Raw genomic sequence first — 20,062 nt, 5'->3', positions numbered from 1 at the left:
GTCTGGGGGAGGGTTAAGGGGATAGGTTGCCAGAGACCTGAGCTGCGATCCAGCACACACTCATACACACACCCTCTCAGTGAGCTCTTTTAAGACTGCCAAGCAAGGGCAAAATTAAAGTGACTATCTTATTCAAAATGGTGGATGGGTATCTCCCTCCACCAGACAGGAAGATGGAATTCTTTCCGATCATTTATTCTCTTATCTATAGCCCGCAGCATGTGACTTCATTGGCATTATAGCATCTACTGAGTGGGTTTCTCAGCAGATCTGCAACGTCTGTGAGGGTGTTATATGACCTTACAGTGAGGATGAAAGATGCAGGCTGAAATGTACTGCTCTATTAAAATGCTTCAGCTCTGTGAGCACCTGCCTGGTGCAATTACCATAGCTACGGTGCTGCATTTTCTCCCCCTCCACTCACAGATAGAGAGGAGGAAGGAGAGAGAGTGAGAGAGAGATGGAGGGAGAGAGCGAAAGCACTCCTTGGGGAACTGAGACAGATTCACTTGCTCTGAATATGTGGAATGAGGGACACGTAACGTGTCTACACCGACACACCCAGCCTTTATTGTTCAACACAAAAGGACAAAGGGACAGTTTAACAGGAAGCCGTCAAAACAACAGACACAAACGTCATGGACATGGTTTCTAAACACTGCTGATACAATCTGACACGGTTTAAATACCATAATAAAGGCTTAATGGAGTTTGATGGCTGAGTTTGGGTTGTCATCTAAAATGCCAGTCGTTGAATCATATTACAAATCATGCAACTGTCTGGAACTAGCCTACATTTTCTTTTACTGACAAAATACTGCCACCCAAGAGAATAAATTATTCTTATCAAGGAAGACTATTGGTGAATAATACCGTTTTCAAACTAGATGGTAATTTTGCATTAAGTTAAAAAAAATAATATCTGGTTAAAATTATTTTTGTGGTAGTTGAACCAATTGATTGGTTGAAACTATTTCTGTTCTGATTTCAGATCTGGGTCGCAGAGAAGTAGATTTCATAATATCTTAGAAGATATTTCTGTTCTGATTTGAATAGCAGAGAAGTAGACTAATATTTAATACACTAAGTTGTTAGGAAAGTGGTCAAAGTAGTGGATGTGTCAAAAGTCACATGAATTACTAATTGTGTCATTCTTAGAATGTGCTCCCCCTGTGCTGTAGTTAACAAATTCAAAGGCAGTCAGTGGGAAGTTAGCCTACTACAGTTGGGTGATATTAAGATAGCATCGTCTACTGACGATGATTGACAGCCATAGTCGATGGTGATGACACAGTGATGTGACAGATGATGCTTTAGCCTTTTAACTTTACTGGCGCTGCGCAGTGAAGAACGGCGTCTCGCGGCACACAGCAGGGGAGCACGCAAGTGACATTCCCAAGGAATTTGCATTTTCCTATTTTCTAAAGCCTATTTAAATAAATACTTTTTTTAATATACAGAGCGCAATTGAGAAATGTAGGCCAGTCAGAGAGAAGAATTCCACCCAAGCAGCGCAAAAGGTCCAGTCAGAAAATATTGTTTCTCTTTCTCTCTCTGTCGGACACTCCTTGACTTTCTTGTGTCTAGCTGTAAAAAATAATTGGTTGCCTATATTCCCCTCTCTTTCCATTTGATAGGCTATGAATAGGACTTTGGGCTATAGGCTACACTCATAATTTTATGCAGGGCTTTCTCCCGATCAAACAATGAATGGAACAGAGTTCAAGCTCAAAGAGTTATTTGAATAGCCTAAAAATGTAAAAGGTAGCCAGGGTAATAATGAGAGAAAATAAACAATATCAATAGCCTATAGAAAACATCTAATGACCAGTTTAATAAAGTTTAAGCTTATTAAGAAAGAGATGATCCATGCGGACCAAGAAAACAAAGAAAACCCTCTACACAAAGTTGAAAACCAAATGGCCAATAACCTATCCTCCTACTAGGTCTATCATAAAAGCTTTAAGAGAAGTTAAAGTTCCCACATTTTCTAGCTTAAGAAGGTGTTGTCCTAAAGTTGCCACTTTCAAAAAGAACAAGTATGAAAGTCTATAGCCTAGGCTATTCTTAAATCACAGCTTTATAAGCGATAGTTTGTGCTATTATACTATTATTTATTTATTCTTATACAATTATTTTATGAGGCAAATAAATCCACTATTATTCAGTTCAGTGGTAGACTGCCTCTATCCAGCCCATGATGTTAACCTAACTCACTACGATAACATGCTGAGCACACTGCTCGTGTTGCAAAATAAATGTACACATACATGTTTTCAATCATTGCGTGTGCGTAGCCAGGTGCTAAAATTGAACTTGGTTCTATTTGTGATGCTTAATGCGCTGCAAGTTCAGCCTTTCCTATCTCCTCATTGGTTTTTAGGAGCATATCCCACGTGGGTGATTGAAAGATGAACTGAGGTCCACATTCCAGTACAGTTGGTGGTGGTAATGCACCTTCAAGTTGGTTGCCAACCACCATATAAAGTCCAAAGAAGAAGAAGAAGCCTGAAGTAGGAGAGATCACTAGAAACTAACTCGGTTTACCATTTTATCTGTGGATGAATTGTCAGAGTAGAGGACCATGACTTGCATTTCAGGTAAAATAACAACCCAATGTTTATATCCCAGGACAAATGAGCTAGCAACAGCACGCTAGCTAGCTAAATTTACATAAATGTTTGCTTATCGACCTGTCCCCAAATTAATATAATTGGTTCAGAGATTGTTTTGACATTTCAACCATCTGGCGTCGGAGGACGTTCCTTATCAGATTGTCACCGCTCCATCATGTGTGCGACACACACACCTATTCCATGCTGGAGCTCCTCCACCAGAAAGGAATATTATGAAATATTTGCCTGCACTTAGCCTCGGCCCAGGCTTTCAACAACATTATATGTCATTATGATTTGTCCAGTTGTAGCATTCGATTTCGTGCTATAGCCCAACGGTTTAGTCAAATATTATTTATTGGTTGGCCAATAGGGGTCAATACCATAATATGTGATATACACTGAACAAAAATATAAACATGCAACCATTTCAAAAAGTTTACTGAGTTACAGTTAATAAATTAATTCATTAGGCCCTAATGTATGGATTTCACATGCCTGGGATTACAGATATGCATCTGTTGGTCACAGAAACCTTAAAAAAGGTAGAGGCGTAGATCAGAAAACCAGTGACTATCATTTGCCTCATGCAGCGTGACACATCTCCTTTGCATAGAGTGGATCAAGCTGTTGATTGTGGCATGTTGTACCACTCCTCTTCAATGGCTGTGTGAAATTGATGGATACTGGTGGGAACTGGAACACGCTGTTGTACATGTCGATCCAGAGTATTCCAAATATGCTCAATGGGTGACATGTCTAGTGAGTATGCAGGCCATTGAAGAACTGGGACATTTTCAGATTGCCATTGATAAAACGCAGTTGTGTTCATTGTTCGTAGCTTATGCCTGCCCATACCATAACCCCATCGCCACCATGGGGCACTCTGTTCACAACGTTGACATCAGCAAACCGCTCACCCACACCACGCCATACACACTGTCTGCCATCTGCCCGGTACAGTTGAAACCGGGATTAATCTGTGAAGAGCAAAATTCTCCAGCATGCCAGTGGCCATCGAAAGTGAGCATTTGCCTAGTGAAGTTGGTTACGACGCCGAACTGCAGTCAGGCAGAGACCGTGGTGAGGACAACGAGCATACAGATGAGCTTCCCTGAGATGGTTTCTTACAGTTTGTGCAAACATTCTTCAGTTGTGTAAACCCACAGTTTCATCAGCTGTCCGGGTGGCTGGTCTCAGATGATCTTACAGGTGGAGAAGCCATATGTGGATGTCCTGGGCTGGCGTGGTCTGTGGTTGTACGTGATATACATGACGGCTTATGGTAGAGAAATTAACATTCAATTCTCTGGCAACAGCTCTGGTGGACATTCCTGCAGTGAGTATGCCAATTGCATGTTCCCTCAAAACTTGAAACATCTGTAGCATTGTGTTATGTGACAAAACTGCACATTTTAGAGTGGCCTTTTAGGTGCATCTGTGTAATGATCATGCTGTTTAATCAGCTTCTTGATATGCCACACATGTCAGGTGAATGGATTATCTGGGCAAAGGAGAAATGCTCACTAACACGGAGGTAAACAAATTAGTGGCACAACATTTTACAGAAATAAGCTTTTTGTGCATATGGAACATTTCTGGGATCTTTTATTTTAGCTCATGAAACATGGTACCAACATTTTACATGTTGTGTTTATATTTTTGATCAGTGTACAGTACCAGTCAAAAGTTTGGACACACCTAATCCAGGGTTTTTCTTTATTTTTACTATTTTCTACATTGTAGAATAGTAGTGAAGGCATCAAAACTATGAAATAACACATATGGAATCATGTAGTAACCAAAAAAGGGTTAAACAAAATCAAAATATATTTTAGATTCTTCAAAGTAGCTACCCTTTGCCTTGACAGCTTTACACACTCTTGGCATTCTCTCAACCAGCTTCATGAGGTAGTCACCTGGAATTCTTTTCCAACAGTCTTAAAGGAGTTCCCACATATGCTGAGCACTTTTTAGCTGCTTTTTCTTCACTCTGCGGTCCAACTCATCCCAAACCATCTTAATTGGGTTGATGTCGGGTGATTGTGGAGGCCAGGTCATCTGATGCACCACTCTCCTTCTTGGTCAAATAGCTCTTACACAGCCTGCACAACATTTTAGAGAAATAAGCTTTTTGTGTGTATGGAACATCTCTGGGATCTTTTATTTCAGCTCATGAAACATGGGACCAACAAATATATCGTGATGATGAATTATGGGTACATAATCACTATAGGACAAAGGTTGGCGTCACCTGCTTACAGTTGACACGGTTACTAAAACAGCTCCACCCTTTGATTGGCAAAATATATTTCTGTTCTGATTTCGGACTTGAATAGCAGACAAGCAGAGGAACATTTCATATGCTCTAACCTTTTGCCTAAGTTGTTGGGAAAGTGGTCAAAGTAGCTGATTTGTGTCAAAAATTGCATTGTTTACAGTGAATGAACTGTTGGAAGTCATGTGACTGTCTAACAATGGGGAATGCTTTAGAATGTTGAAAAAAGTCCCATTTAAGTGAAGATTGGGGGAAAAAAATACAAAAAGCTTAATAGGTTAAAAAGCATAAAATACACTGCTCAAAAAAATAAAGGGAACACTTAAACAACACAATGTAACTCAAGTCAATCACACTTCTGTGAAATCAAACTGTCCACTTAGGGAGCAACACTGATTGACAATAAATTTCACATGCTGTTGTGCAAATGGAATAGACAACAGGTGGAAATTATAGGCAATTAGCAAGACACCCCCAATAAAGGAGTGGTTCTGCAGGTGGTGACCACAGACCACTTCTCAGTTCCTATGCTTCCTGGCTGATGTTTTGGTCACTTTTGAATGCTGGCGGTGCTTTCACTCTAGTGGTAGCATGAGACGGAGTCTACAACCCACACAAGTGGCTCAGGTAGTGCAGCTCATCCAGGATGGGACATCAATGCGAGCTGTGGCAAGAAGGTTTGCTGTGTCTGTCAGCGTAGTGTCCAGAGCATGGAGGCGCTACCAGGAGACAGGCCAGTACATCAGGAGACGTGGAGGAGGCCGTAGGAGGGCAACAACCCAGCAGCAGGACCGCTACCTCCGCCTTTGTGCAAGGAGGAGCAGGAAGAGCACTGCCAGAGCCCTGCAGATGACCTCCAGCAGGCCACAAATGTGCATGTGTCTGCTCAAACGGTCAGAAACAGACTCCATGAGGGTGGTATGAGGGCCCGATGTCCACAGGTGGGGGTTGTTCTTACAGCCCAACACCGTGCAGGACGTTTGGCATTTGCCAGAGAACACCAAGATTGGCAAATTCGCCACTGGCGCCCTGTGCTCTTCACAGATGAAAGCAGGTTCACACTGAGCACGTGACAGACGTGACAGAGTCTGGAGACGCCGTGGAGAACGTTCTGCTGCCTGCAACATCCTCCAGCATGACCGGTTTGGCGGTGGGTCAGTCATGGTGTGGGGTGGCATTTCTTTGGGGGCCGCACAGCCCTCCATGTGCTCGCCAGAGGTAGCCTGACTGCCATTAGGTACCGAGATGAGATCCTCAGACCCCTTGTGAGACCATATGCTGGTGCGGTTGGCCCTGGGTTCCTCCTAATGCAAGACAATGCTAGACCTCATGTGGCTGGAGTGTGTCAGCAGTTTCTGCAAGAGGAAGGCATTGATGCTATGGACTGGCCCGCCCGTTCCCCAGACCTAAATCCAATTGAGCACATCTGGGACATCATGTCTCGCTCCATCCACCAACGCCACGTTGCACCACAGACTGTCCAGGAGTTGGCGGATGCTTTAGTCCAGGTCTGGGAGGAGATCCCTCAGGAGACCATCCGCCACCTCATCAGGAGCATGCCCAGGCGTTGTAGGGAGGTCATACAGGCACGTGGAGGCCACACACACTACTGAGCCTCATTTTGACTTGTTTTAAGGACATTACATCAAAGTTGGATCAGCATGTAGTATGGTTTTCCACTTTAATTTTGAGTGTGACTCCAAATCCAGACCTCCATGGGTTGATAAATTTGATTTCCATGGATCATTTTTATGTGATTTTGTTGTCAGCACATTCAACTATGTTAAGAAAAAAGTATTTAATAAGAATATTTCATTCATTCAGATCTAGGATGAATTATTTTAGTGTTCCCTTTATTTTTTTGAGCAGTGTATATCAAAAGTATGTAAGCACACTATTCCAGACCGGTCTGTACGTTTTAAAGTTTGAATGACGTTTCTATCTTAAACGGTGTAGGAAGGATGGAGTGCTCATAATAACTAGCCAATAAGTCAGAAGTATGGTAGAGATTTAGAATGAGATGTTTGCAAGTCCCATTAATAATTTGTTCAGCATCTAATTCCCTTTCATTAGGCTTAGCGCTAGATAGCAGGCTTTGCTTTCACATTGGTAATGCGCAGTAAACAATTGGTATAGGCCTATAGCCTATTTCACAGAGTGAGTCATGGGTGAGGTTCTGTCAAGCTCTCTGGTTTGTAGAGACCCTGGGGATTACTGTCCTGCCCAGCCAGCATGAACACAGGATGTTGAACCAAAACGTACAGTAGGTACCGTGGCACGCAGACAAACCCTGATCACTGATACAGGCCTGTATGATTTCTGCTTCTGATACTCAACAAGCTGATGCAATATTCCTCACTCTTCAGATTTGTAGTCAGATTATGTTCTACATTTTTAGGTAGCGGCAGAGTGAACCAGTTTGAGCCTGACCAGGTTAGACCACTAAAGTCAATGACACTGGCTCAAACCATGCCTCAAGCCAACATGATCAAACATGTATCCAAACCTGTGTCTTTGCTTCAACAGTTTATTCAAACTAAAGAACATCCAACTGGTCAATTTTATCATTTATCTGTGTGTGTTTTGTGTGTGTTAAGGTGAAACTCTATGTTGGACCAAGGTGTATCATTGTCAATGCTAATATGGCTAAGATTCACTAGCTAGCTAACCAACAACTGTAACAATGTATTTGAGAAATTATGTATGTTATCAACAAGCTGAGTGAAACCAGTTTGTTTTGCCCCATAGTTGCGCACGCCCCATGTTGCTAAACAACCAACCCGTCTATTGTGAAAGCTCAGAGAATACAAGCTATTATGCTCACAACTCTGTGACTGAATGAAAGGAACTGGTTATTGTTCAATGAAAATAAAGTATCCACATAGACCTGTGTGGCTCCTTCTCTGCATATTTTATAAAGAGATTTATAGGCTATTAGTCTTGCATTTTAATTTGGAGATTCTATTCTATTCTCCATTTTAAATCTTAAAATTACTCAGTTTCATTCACAGGTAAGGAAAAGGCAGACCAACCAACCCCATCTCTCTCCTACAATAAGCATGGATGCAATAGAAAATGACAGCCAGCTGGAAAGGCGAGGAGGAGGAAGGGACACCATTTTCTCTCCTCGTCAGGCAATACTAATGCACACCATGATGGAGAAAAAGGCAGACGGAGGCTGTGCCTTTCTTTCCCAGTCGCTGCAAGGTGCCCTGGCAGCCAATGGATGAGACTGATGTAATTAGGATGGGTGTGGCCTGGTTGCCATGGAGACAGTCCGTCAGTGCCATCCGGATGCTCCAACAGCCTCGCACACAAAAATAGCTCAAAGTCTCCGGCATGAAAACAGCTCCCCCACAGAGCGTCACACTGGGAGGGCGATAACAATGACACACCTTGGTCCAACATAGAGTTTCACCTTAACACACACACACAAAACACACACTGAACAACAGACGTCTCACAGCATGTATGTATACATTCGTCATCATAATCAGCAACGTCTCACAGCCACCCACCCTCCTACCCTCTTTTCCCCCTTTGTCTCACACGCACACAGAGAGCGTGATCAGGGCGTGTCTGCTGTGAGACGGGGGGACGGGGGGGGTAAACAGCTAAGCCTGTTCACCCAGGCCCCGACTAACACACACCTTGGATACCACCACGACCATACATGCAACATCCCCCTTTCACACAAACACAACTAGAGCTTTGCACTCGCAGCATAAATAGGCTACATGTGCACCTCATACATACACACAAATCAGATCACCACTCACAGCCTAAATACACACACTCCTAACACACAGACAGAGACAGATAATCCATTCCTTACTTAGATTTACGTGTATTTTGGGTATATGTTGTGAAACTGTTAGATATTTCTTGTTAGATATTGCTGCACTGTTGGAGCTAGAAGCACAAGCATTTCGCTACACCCGCAATAACATCTGCTAAACATGTGTATGTGACCAATAAAATGTGATTTGATTTACACAATAAACACAGCAAACACATCAGTACCCTGGCCTTTCCAGCTACTCCAGGAGCACTCCTTCTTGATACCGTCTGCAGTGGCCTGCATGCTGATGATCAATCTCCCTGATTTTCCTTTCTCTTGGTCTTCTCCGTTTTCTTCTAGCTCTTCCTCTTCTTGTGCCACTGATTCACTCACTCATCTCACAAAGGCATGAATAGTTGGAATGATGAGATGCGGAGACGAGAGGGAGGGAGTCAAGGTTTCCAAGGTACTGCTGGCTCGCGGAAAAAACAGAATGATGCTGTGGAGCAGTGTTAGCGAGAACAGAAGGAGGAGAGGGGGTGTGGGTGGCGGGGGGGGTGATCGAATAAACGCCACACCACAGTCGCTACTGCAGCAAATCATCCATGCAATGATTTAGTGCGGGGGGGTAGGCATCCCTTCACAATAAAAGTCCTCATGCTTATCCTGATTCTCAGAGCAGACTAGGTGGTGGGCTGGGGGTTTGGTAGTGAAAGAGTTAACCAACATGCCCTTTGATTAAGCTCAGTCGGAAGCAGGCAAGTGCACTGTCATATTTCCTAGCCCACCCCTCATGCTTCCATTTTTGTGGCTAGTTTCATCATGATCAATATTGTATAGAAGATCATTTACGGATAAGGTGCCAGATTGAAATTACAATTGAAACAAATCTGACGTCATCCTTCACAGCACTGAGACTGTGGGTAAAAGGTTTTGTGTTAAGACTGAGGATTCTATAGGCTACTGCTGGGGGAGGGACCTAGCGTAGCTAAGAAATCATCTAGCAAATAGTCAACTCCTCTGTCCTTTGTTTCTACGCTTTCTACAAAATAATGTTTAAGCTTGTGGTCAATATGACACAAATACCGTAGTTATTTTCAATATGTCTCACTAATTATTGAGCAGCTTAAGTGCTTGTCTTTTTAATAATTCATAAATATACACACTGTAGCCTACAGTAATAGCCCTCAAAGGTTTACTGCTTTAAGGCTGTGGTTCAGTTTGTGCTTTAGGTCCCACCAGGATGCATTAGCAATGCAAATGACCTGACAAAGCTCTAGGGTGTTTCCATGACAGCGAAGGCTGAAAATATTTAAGATATCTCAGATTGTTCTGGCAATTCTCACAAATAAACGTCATTAGGAGGAAGGATGTTTGACATGCTTTTTACATTTGTATCACAAACCATTTTTGAGTGGCCATTTTAGGTCCTTTTTAGACCCAATCATGCCTCCTGTAAGACCCTATGATCTGTGAACTGTACATGATACAGACAACATCTTGATGTTATTATACTCCTTATAGTGTGATCTAAAATATGGAGTATGTCTTGATTTTGAAATATAATTTTTCACATTTATTTATTCAACATTAAACATATGAATATGAATATCTGAAAAGTACCCTTTCTGATTTTGTTAATTTTAAGACATTGTTTGGAACGATATACTCTACAAGTACATCACATTTCCAGAGTGGGCTCTCTGCTACATTGTACATTGTATGAGCCCCACCAACACAGTGAATGGGAAATGGAATTCAAAGGGTGACTTGCTGAATGAGTAATTGTAGAGGAGGGCTGTGACTTCATGAAAACTTAGATCACAGAGGCCTATAATAACTCATAAAATCAATCATAAAATCAATCATAACATCTCTTATGCATCCCACATCTCAATACCACATAAACAACATATTTGGTCTTGCCCACATTAAGTACAGTTTTTAAACCAACCAGGGATTTTTGTAAGGCAACAAAGTAAGATTGCAGCTCTAACAACACCTGGTCTACAGTTGGGGCAATGGCAGAAATATCCATTTCTATGTATAAAACAGGTCATATCATTCAAATTACCAGAGAGCCCACTCTGGGAATTTGATGTGTTTGAAGAGTAGATTGCTACAAACAAAAAATATTTTTTGAATGTGAAACATTTTAATTTCAGAATCCAGATATACTCCAAATTTGAGACAACACTATAAGGAGTATAAGTACACCAAGATGTTGTATCATGTACGGTTCATGTACAGGTCTAAAAAGGGCCATAATTGACACTTTCATTATGATTAAAAAATAAATAAATTGTGATACAAATGTACAAACCATGTCAAACATTCCTTCCTTCCAATGAAGTTACTATGTGAGAATTGCTAGAACAATCTGAGATACAAAAAATATATTCGGGGGATACGATGGCATGGGATTGCCACAGTGATGCATGTAGGAGCTGAGTCCAACACAGACAGTACCACGTCTAAACAGAGTCTGTGTGCTTGGATAGAGAATAACTATATCATCAGGATTTTGAATGTTAACATTGACCCCTCTATTTCAGTGACATTGGTACAGTCAGTGCACAGACAGCCTTGTCGGCATCCCCCTCACACATTCTGCTTGCTGCAGCCTTGAGAAAGCTCTCTACCACGGCAACAGCCAATGGGCAAAAAATATATGAGCCTGTGATGTGCTCTCCCCCTTGGACGGTGTTGCCATGGCAACTTCTGCGGAGCTGCACAGGCCGTGGTACATAATGTCTGCTCTGCTTGTCTTCACTCTCCAGCGGTACACACGGACCTCTGCTATAGTCTATGGTGCCCTGCACCACCTAGTGGTGGAGGAATATCAACTTCCTCAAATGGGTTGACCTGCTTTTAGAGATTCGAGAACCTTCTTCTGTGGTTGTCTGTTTGTAAACACCAGGAGAGGGGAGGGGCTTCGACTTTTCCTCAAGCACATCAGATGTTTTCATTTCTCTTTATTCTCCCCATCTGAATAAGGAATGTCAGTTACATACTATAGGTGGATATTGTGCTATGACAGCAAAGGAACCATACGATAATAAGTGAACTGTGATATTTTTGTAACTGCATCTATCTGAACATCAAATGAATCCTCCTAAGCGTAAATTGATGTGTGTGTGCCCCAGATTTGACATCACCGTCTTACATAAACCCACTATTTACAACAAGGATGAAAAAGAAGCAAACAGAAGAAAGACAACTAAGTGCCAACACAAAATGTCCGGCTTTACACACAGAGAACTCTCTGGCTCAATGTGGTGCAAAGTGATCTCTGGCGTGATCTGTGATGATGTCTGTCTGAAAGAGTTAGGAGACAGATGGCCTGTTTGGGATGTGGGAGTGAGAGAGTCAGGGCTGTTTCAAAACAATTCTGTACATATCAAATGAGAGTGAGGGATTAGTTGATATCTTTAATGATGTAGAGGCTCAGCCTCTGTTGATTGTCATCATAAAAATGCTGGCCTCAGACATGTTTTGTAACTATAGCCTACCACCAGAGGGAAGCAGATCTTGAAATCATGCAGCAGCTCAAAAACGCAAGATGCTCACACCCACCACAGCACAGAGAGAACAGAACTAGCCATCTCATAGCAACCCTTTTTATTTCCAACCTTGTCAACACAGCCGAGATAACAACACTCTTTGACCTTCCATGCTATCTCTTCTGATGCATCACACACTCAGGGCAGTAAAAACAGTGCATGAACAACCTGCTGTATTAGAGGGATTCCATTGTCATAGCAACAGCCTGGTAAAAGACATGCTGTTACTAGTGTTAAAAAATGGCAAACCACACAGCCACTGGATTTTCCACTGACAAACAAATGCACCGACAGATACCGTACTACCTGTTCGATAAGATGGTAGAGACATTTCTGGAATGTTGTGATGAAATATAATGCAAAGGCAACACAACTGCAACAAGGAAAGATATAAAGATAACACGGCTGCAAGGAGGGATAATAGTGTAGTTAGGTAGGATTATCACCACAGATTGTATGTTGGAATGCAGGCTATAAGAGTTAATGGGCAGAAAATAAATAGGCTACAGAATACCATATCAAATTCTCTATCAACAGATGAGGACAAGTTGATTAATTACAGGACTTACCTTTCTGTTTGTCAAAGCCCTCCATAAAGACTGGCGCAGCAGGTTTGGTCAGGTCTCCCTTCCCCTCAGTGATGTGCTTGTCATCCAGGAGGGGCCTCTCAGACCTCACCTCCGGGGGCACGGCAGCCGTGGGGGGCTTGGGCTTGGTGGGGCAATCCTCTTCCATCTTCATGTGGCTCTTGTCATTGGATGATTTCATCATGGAGCTCGTGACAGGCTCGGCTGGAACCACCTCTGGGGCAGGACAGGCGGGGGGAGCAGCGGTGGGGATCAGAGGTGAAGGGGTGTTGACCCCCTGTTTGGGGCCGGACCCCTCTCTCTTGGGGCTCTCCTCATTGGCAGACTCGATGAAGAGCTCACTGTCCAGCTCAGCCTCCCTCTCCTCCCTCAGGATGCTGTAGGATATGGGCCCCTTAGCGCTGGGGGGACTGTCAAAGGGGTTGCCAGTCTGGCTGAAACCTCCCTTGCTGCTGGGAGGCTGCTCAAAGGGGTTGTTATTGGATTTGGTGCTGGGGGGGCTCTGCAGGGGAGGATCCTCAGAGACCAGCTCTATCTCAGAGTCCCCCGACTCTGCACTACTGCCATCCTGCTCCCTGGTCTTGGTGGAGCCTGGGGTTGGCTTACTGCTGGGGACAGCCTTGAACAGTTCTTGGGACGGAGATTCTTTCTCTGCACACACACACACAGAGACAGAGAGACAGAGACAGAGACAGAGAGAGAGAGAGAGAGAGAGAGAGAGAGAGAGAGAGAGAGTGTCAGGGTCATCTTTAAAATGTTTTTGTCCTTTTAAGATGTGTTGTAAACCTTAAAACCTTACATTTTTACCAAACTTGAAATACTGTATTTCAAATCATAGCTAAACCATAGTCCAAGACCATAGACCATGTTGATGGTGAACTCTCTAACTCACTAGAACACAGTAGGAGAGTGTGGGTGATAGCTACCTGTTGGGGATGCATTGGGGGAGGAGTTGGGGCTGTCGTCCTCTGGCTCAGAGAGTGTAACCGTGGGAACGCCCTGCAGGCCCAGGCTGAGGATATTGTCAGACACATTGGCCTGCGGGGGGGTGGGTTTGGCAGAAGCAGGGGGGTGGGACTCGGTCAGGGTGATCTTCACAGGGCTAGCGGTCTGAGGGGTGCCCAGGTTACGGTAGGAGCGGTAGTCAGACAGCTCCTCATCCTCAGAAGGCTCCTCTACGTAAGGGAAGGAGTGCGAGTCAAGCGCCGGGCCCAGGTTCTCTTCCTCTTCCTCCTCCTCGAGTTCTGCAGGGCTCTTATCCATGTAGCCTCCCAGGGAGTCCAAGCTAGACAGCCCAGTGTCTACTAGGCTATGCAGGGGCCCCTGGCTCTGGTGCTGGTTGTGGATGTCATCACCATGGCTGATATCCATGTAGTTGTAGGCCTCGGTCTTCGACTCGGAGTCCCCCAGCAGGGACTTGGGCATCTCATCAACCAGGTCAGTGATCGTCTTGGTGTTGGAGGAACCAAAGATGCTGTAGGAGTCGAAGGTGTCCTGGGAGGAGGGGCCAGAGGAGAGCTTCAGATCATCAGACAGGTAAGAGGCATCCTGGCCTGAGGGATGGCTCTGATTGGACAGGAGTGAGGTGTACAGGTCACCATCATCACTCATGGGCTTCCGGAAAAGGTCAGACAAGGCGTCACCTAGAAGGAGAGGATGGACAGTGGATTTAATCACAGACCTCAATTGGATAAGGCAAACTTAAACAAATGGAAAAGTAGATAGATGAAATAGGCAGAAGATATCATCACAGGCAACATAACATGTCATTGATATATTTCAGTCAACAGTGAACTGGGGCAAATATGACAATGCTGCGTTAAGAGTTGAAATTCTTCAAAACACGTTCCAATCAAGTTGCAATGTTGAATTGACAATAATAACAGGATTATGTTACATATGTGTACTCCAGGCCTGATAGTGGAGATGTGTGGGATCGTAGGGAGAGTATGGGAATCAGTTGGGAGATCTGATGGCGGTGCAGATCAGTGATGCAGCACTAACAGAGGGTACTTGTGCCCTGAGCCATACAAAGGGGGATTGTTCAAACCCCCAAACTCATCCCACCAGCTAAAAATCCTCAGACTGAGGCACGGGGGATGGGTTCTGTATTCAAATAAAATAAAATTGTATTTGTCACATGCACTGAATACAACAGGTGTAGACTTTACCGTGAAATGCTTACCAACAATGCAGTTCAAGAAATAGAAAATATTTACTAAATAAAATAAAGTAAAAAATTACATAAACAGTAACACAATAAAATAACAATAACGAGGCTGTATACGTGGGGTACTGGTACCGAGTCAGTGTACGGGGGTACAGGTTAGTCAAGGTAATTTTACATGTAGGTAGGGGTAAAGTGACTATGCATTGATAATAAACAGCGAGTAGCAGCAGTGTAAAAACAAAGGGGGAACGGGGGTGTCAATGTAAATAGTCCAGTGGCCATTTGATTAGTTGTTCAGCAGTCTTATGGCTTGGGGGTAGAAGTTGTTAAGGAGCCTTTTGGACCTCGACTTGGCGCTCCGGTACTGCTTGACTTGCGGTAGCAGAGAGAACAGTCTATGACTTGGGTGACTGGAGTCTTTGACAATTTTTTGGGCCTTCCTTCCTTCCTCCTTCCATTCCCATCTCTCGTTTGTGTTCAGAAATCTCCTCTGACAAGATGGCCGATTGTCACTGAGGCACACACACATACTACTATCATTTTCTGTGTGACTTTCCACCTACGGTACGGCCTGTCCAGTATGGCATGAGGGCTACCACAGTATGAGAGCGTTGCAAAATGCAAAGGCATCCCAATAACAGTAGTTACGAAAGAGTAATCTTTTGTTACCCTCCATGTGTCGTCTACCGGCAAAAATAATGTGAAAATAAATATTTAGTTTTAGTGACTTCAGTAGAAAATATTTACAGTGGAGACAGCCAACATTTTTGTGCAAAGTTATTGCACAGGGCATTTCCATAGAAAATTACCCATGAACACCAACATGTGAAGTTCATAGGAACATATCAAATTGCGTGTCAAATCAAATGTTATTTTTCACATGGTTAGCAGATGTTAATGTGAGTGTAGCAAAATGCTTGTGCTTCTAGTTCCGACAGTTAAAAAAAAAAAAAAAAACTTTATTTAACTAGGCAAGTCAGTTAAGAACAAATTCTTATTTTCAATGACAGCCTAGGAACAGTGGGTTAACTGCCTGTTCAGGGGCAGAATGACAGATGTGTACCATGTCAGCTCGGGGATTTGAACTTGCAACCTCTTCGGTTACTAGTCCAACGCTCTAACCACTAGGCTACCCTGCCGCCCCAACGAGTAATCTAACCTAACAATTCCACAACAACTACCTTATACACACAAGTGTAAAGGGATGAAGAATATGTACATAAAAATATATGAATGAGTGATGGTACAGAACGGCATAGGCAAGATACAGTAGATGGTATCGAGTACAGTATATACATATGAGATGAGTAATGTAGGGTATGTAAACATAAAAGTGGCATAGTTTAAAGTGGCTAGTGATACATGTATTACATAAAGATGGGAAGATACAGTAGATGGTATAGAGTACAGTATATACATATGAGATGAGTAATGTAGGGTATGTAAACATAAAAGTGGCATAGTTTAAAGTGGCTAGTGATACATGTATTACATAAAGACGGGAAGATACAGTAGATGGTGTAGAGTACAGTATATACATATGAGATGAGTAATGTAGGGTATGTAAACATTATATTAAGTGGCATCTACTTAAGATAAGAGTCTATATTTTTGGGAAATTAAGAAATAGATACATTATACAACCTTTTTCAATCTTAAAAATTAGGCATCAGTAAAGGCTCTGATTTCTAGATGAGCAGATGGAAAAGGGGACTGAAAAGGTATCAGAATACATCACAACACAATAATGTTGACATAAAGGCCCCTGCCAAGTACCAACTAATATCGACTCATTCTGGTTTGGAGAAATTGTTTATCTTCTGTAAGTTTAAGAAATATTGCCTTGTACCTTGTAATTCCGTCACCAAAAACTAGTGGTGGAAAAAGTACCCAATTGTCATACTTGAGTAAAAGTAAAGATACCTTAATAGAAAATGACTCAAGTAAAAGTGAAAATACTACTTAAGTGAAAAATACTACTTGAGTGAAAGTCTAAAAGTATTTAGTTTAAGATCAACTTAAGTATACAAAAGTAAATTGAATTACCTAAATATACTTAAGTATCAAAAGTAAAAGTAAAAATCATTTCAAATTCCTTATATTAAGCAAATCAGATGGCATCATTCTTTAAAAAAACATTTTTTTACGGATAGGCAGGGGCACATTACAACACTCACACATCATTTACAAATGAAGCATTTGTGTTTAGTGACTCCGCCAGATCAGAGGCAGTAGGAATGACAAGGAATGTTCTCTTGATAAGTGTGTGAATTGGACCATTTTCCTGTCCTGCTCAGCATTCAGGGAAATGTATGGAATAAAAAGTACATTATTTTTTAATTAGGAATGTGATTTTGGATTAGGAAGTTGTCCAAAATATAAATAGTAAAGTGATGTACATTTTCCTCCAAAAAACTACAGTAGTACTTTAAAGATTTTTTACATAAGTACTTTACACCACTGCCCAAAACTAGCATATCTTTAAGATATTATTTAATTTCTCTCCCTCATGAGGGAGGATGATACAAGTCCACAGAAGTAACAAGTAATGATAGACCTACCAATTAGTTATAGTGATTTTACTGATTATATACATTTTGTTTATGAATTATTAAGAGATTAAAACTTGTAATTCCATTACCAAATTGGTAACGGAATTACTGAAACTGAATTGGGTCACCTGCTACTGTCCTCCCTTCTGGCATATGTTATGTTTAGCTCATAACTATTCCTTGTCTTTGTTGTCTGCTGGTCAAACCAAGAGGGTCTGGACAACCCTTCTCTCTCTCTCTCTCGCTCTCCCTCTCCTGTTAATGTCACCTCCCCCAGCTCTTACTACCCATAAGCACCGACCGACACCGGACATCCATGGACGTTGAAAAGTAGTCAACATTTTGTCAGTTCCCCCTGGTCCACAGACCGACCGGACTGGACCCAATTTGAACATATCATAGACGTACAGTATGTATCATAATTATGAATAGCACAGTACAGTGAGTAGAATACAGTATATTGTACTGTACTCTACCAAACTCTACTCTGCTATGCTGTATTGTACTGCACTGTACTCTACTGTGCTGCCCTTTCCAAACTTGTGAAACATAAGAATGACATTCCTATCCACAATTATGCATCTCTGTGTAGTACAGATCAGGGACCAATGATGTAATTCCGTTACCATAATTCCGTGACCTGGTGTGAATCCACTTTACTTACTGTAGTTCCATAATCAAAATAGATTTTTTCAAACTCAAGGTGCCATGCCACAGCTGATACCCCATTCTTTCTGCAGACATCTTTGAATCTTAATTGGTAGCAGATATTTAACAGTTTTTGGAAAACATGTTTGCATAATAACCTGAGGGAGATTTTACTGTAATTACAGTGCCATGCGAAAGTATTCGGCCCCCTTGAACTTTGCGACCTTTTGCCACATTTCAGGCTTCAAACATAAAGATATAAAACTGTATTTTTTTGTGAAGAATCAACAACAAGTGGGACACAATCATGAAGTGGAACGACATTTATTGGATATTTCAAAATTTATTAACAAATCAAAAACTGAAAAATTGGGCGTGCAAAATTATTCGGCCCCTTTACTTTCAGTGCAGCAAACTCTCTCCAGAAGTTCAGTGAGGATCTCTGAATGATCCAATGTTGACCTAAATGACTAATGATGATAAATACAATCCACCTGTGTGTAATCAAGTCTCCGTATAAATGCACCTGCACTGTGATAGTCTCAGAGGTCCGTTAAAAGCGCAGAGAGCATCATGAAGAACAAGGAACACACCAGGCAGGTCCGAGATACTGTTGTGAAGATGTTTAAAGCCGGATTTGGATACAAAAAGATTTCCCAAGCTTTAAACATCCCAAGGAGCACTGTGCAAGCGATAATATTGAAATGGAAGGAGTATCAGACCACTGCAAATCTACCAAGACCTGGCCGTCCCTCTAAACTTTCAGCTCATACAAGGAGAAGACTGATCAGAGATGCAGCCAAGAGGCCCATGATCACTCTGGATGAACTGCAGAGATCTACAGCTGAGGTGGGAGACTCTGTCCATAGGACAACAATCAGTCGTATATTGCACAAATCTGGCCTTTATGGAAGAGTGGCAAGAAGAAAGCCATTTATTAAAGATATCCATAAAAAGTGTTGTTTAAAGTTTGCCACAAGCCACCTGGGAGACACACCAAACATGTGGAAGAAGGTGCTCTGGTCAGATGAAACCAAAATTGAACTTTTTGGCAACAATGCAAAACGTTATGTTTGGCGTAAAAGCAACACAGCTCATCACCCTGAACACACCTACCCACTGTCAAACATGGTGGTGGCAGCATCATGGTTTGGGCCTGCTTTACATCAGCAGGGACAGGGAAGATGGTTAAAATTGATGGGAAGATGGATGGAGCCAAATACAGGACCATTCTGGAAGAAAACCTGATGGAGTCTGCAAAAGACCTGAGACTGGGACGGAGATTTGTCTTCCAACAAGACAATGATCCAAAACATAAAGCAAAATCTACAATGGAATGGTTCAAAAATAAACATATCCAGGTGTTAGAATGGCCAAGTCAAAGTCCAGACCTGAATCCAATCGAGAATCTGTGGAAAGAACTGAAAACTGCTGTTCACAAATGCTCTCCATCCAACCTCACTGAGCTCGAGCTGTTTTGCAAGGAGGAATGGGGAAAAATTTCAGTCTCTCGATGTGCAAAACTGATAGAGACATACCCCAAGCGACTTACAGCTGTAATCGCAGCAAAAGGTGGCGCTACAAAGTATTAACTTAAGGGGGCTGAATAATTTTGCACGCCCAATTTTTCAGTTTTTGATTTGTTAAAAAAGTTTGAAATATCCAATAAATGTCGTTCCACTTCATGATTGTGTCCCACTTGTTGTTGATTCTTCACAAAAAATACAGTTTTATATCTTTATGTTTGAAGCCTGAAATGTGGCAAAAGGTCGCAAAGTTCAAGGGGGCCGAATACTTTCGCAAGGCTCTGTACATTACCAAAGTTTACATTCTTCAATTAAATTAGTTTTAGTACATTTTTCAGTGGC

The 20,062-nt window shown here is 42.3% G+C and overlaps 1 protein-coding gene across 2 annotated transcripts in view; it reads right to left on the bottom strand.

Annotated features, from left to right (window-relative positions):
- LOC112256757 (reticulon-1-A) overlaps nt 1-20,062 on the bottom strand; it is a 43,914-nt gene that overhangs the window by 7,853 nt on the left and 15,999 nt on the right. Inside the window, exons 2-3 of one of the 2 annotated variants that reach the window (XM_024430227.2) lie at nt 13,751-14,467; nt 12,807-13,475 (exon numbers count right to left, since the gene is read on the bottom strand). In XM_024430227.2, coding sequence (XP_024285995.1) covers nt 12,807-13,475; nt 13,751-14,467 — 1,386 coding nt within the window. Of the gene's footprint in view, nt 1-8,916; nt 9,204-12,806; nt 13,476-13,750; nt 14,468-20,062 lie in introns of those variants that run through there. The other variant, XM_024430228.2, reaches the window with a different exon arrangement.

The sequence above is a fragment of the Oncorhynchus tshawytscha genome, linkage group LG08 (assembly GCF_018296145.1).
Source record: "Oncorhynchus tshawytscha isolate Ot180627B linkage group LG08, Otsh_v2.0, whole genome shotgun sequence".
In the NCBI taxonomy this organism is placed as follows: Eukaryota; Metazoa; Chordata; class Actinopteri; order Salmoniformes; family Salmonidae; genus Oncorhynchus; species Oncorhynchus tshawytscha.
The sequence above is the reverse complement of the archived record's forward strand: the minus strand, read 5'-3'. Positions and strand labels throughout refer to the sequence as shown.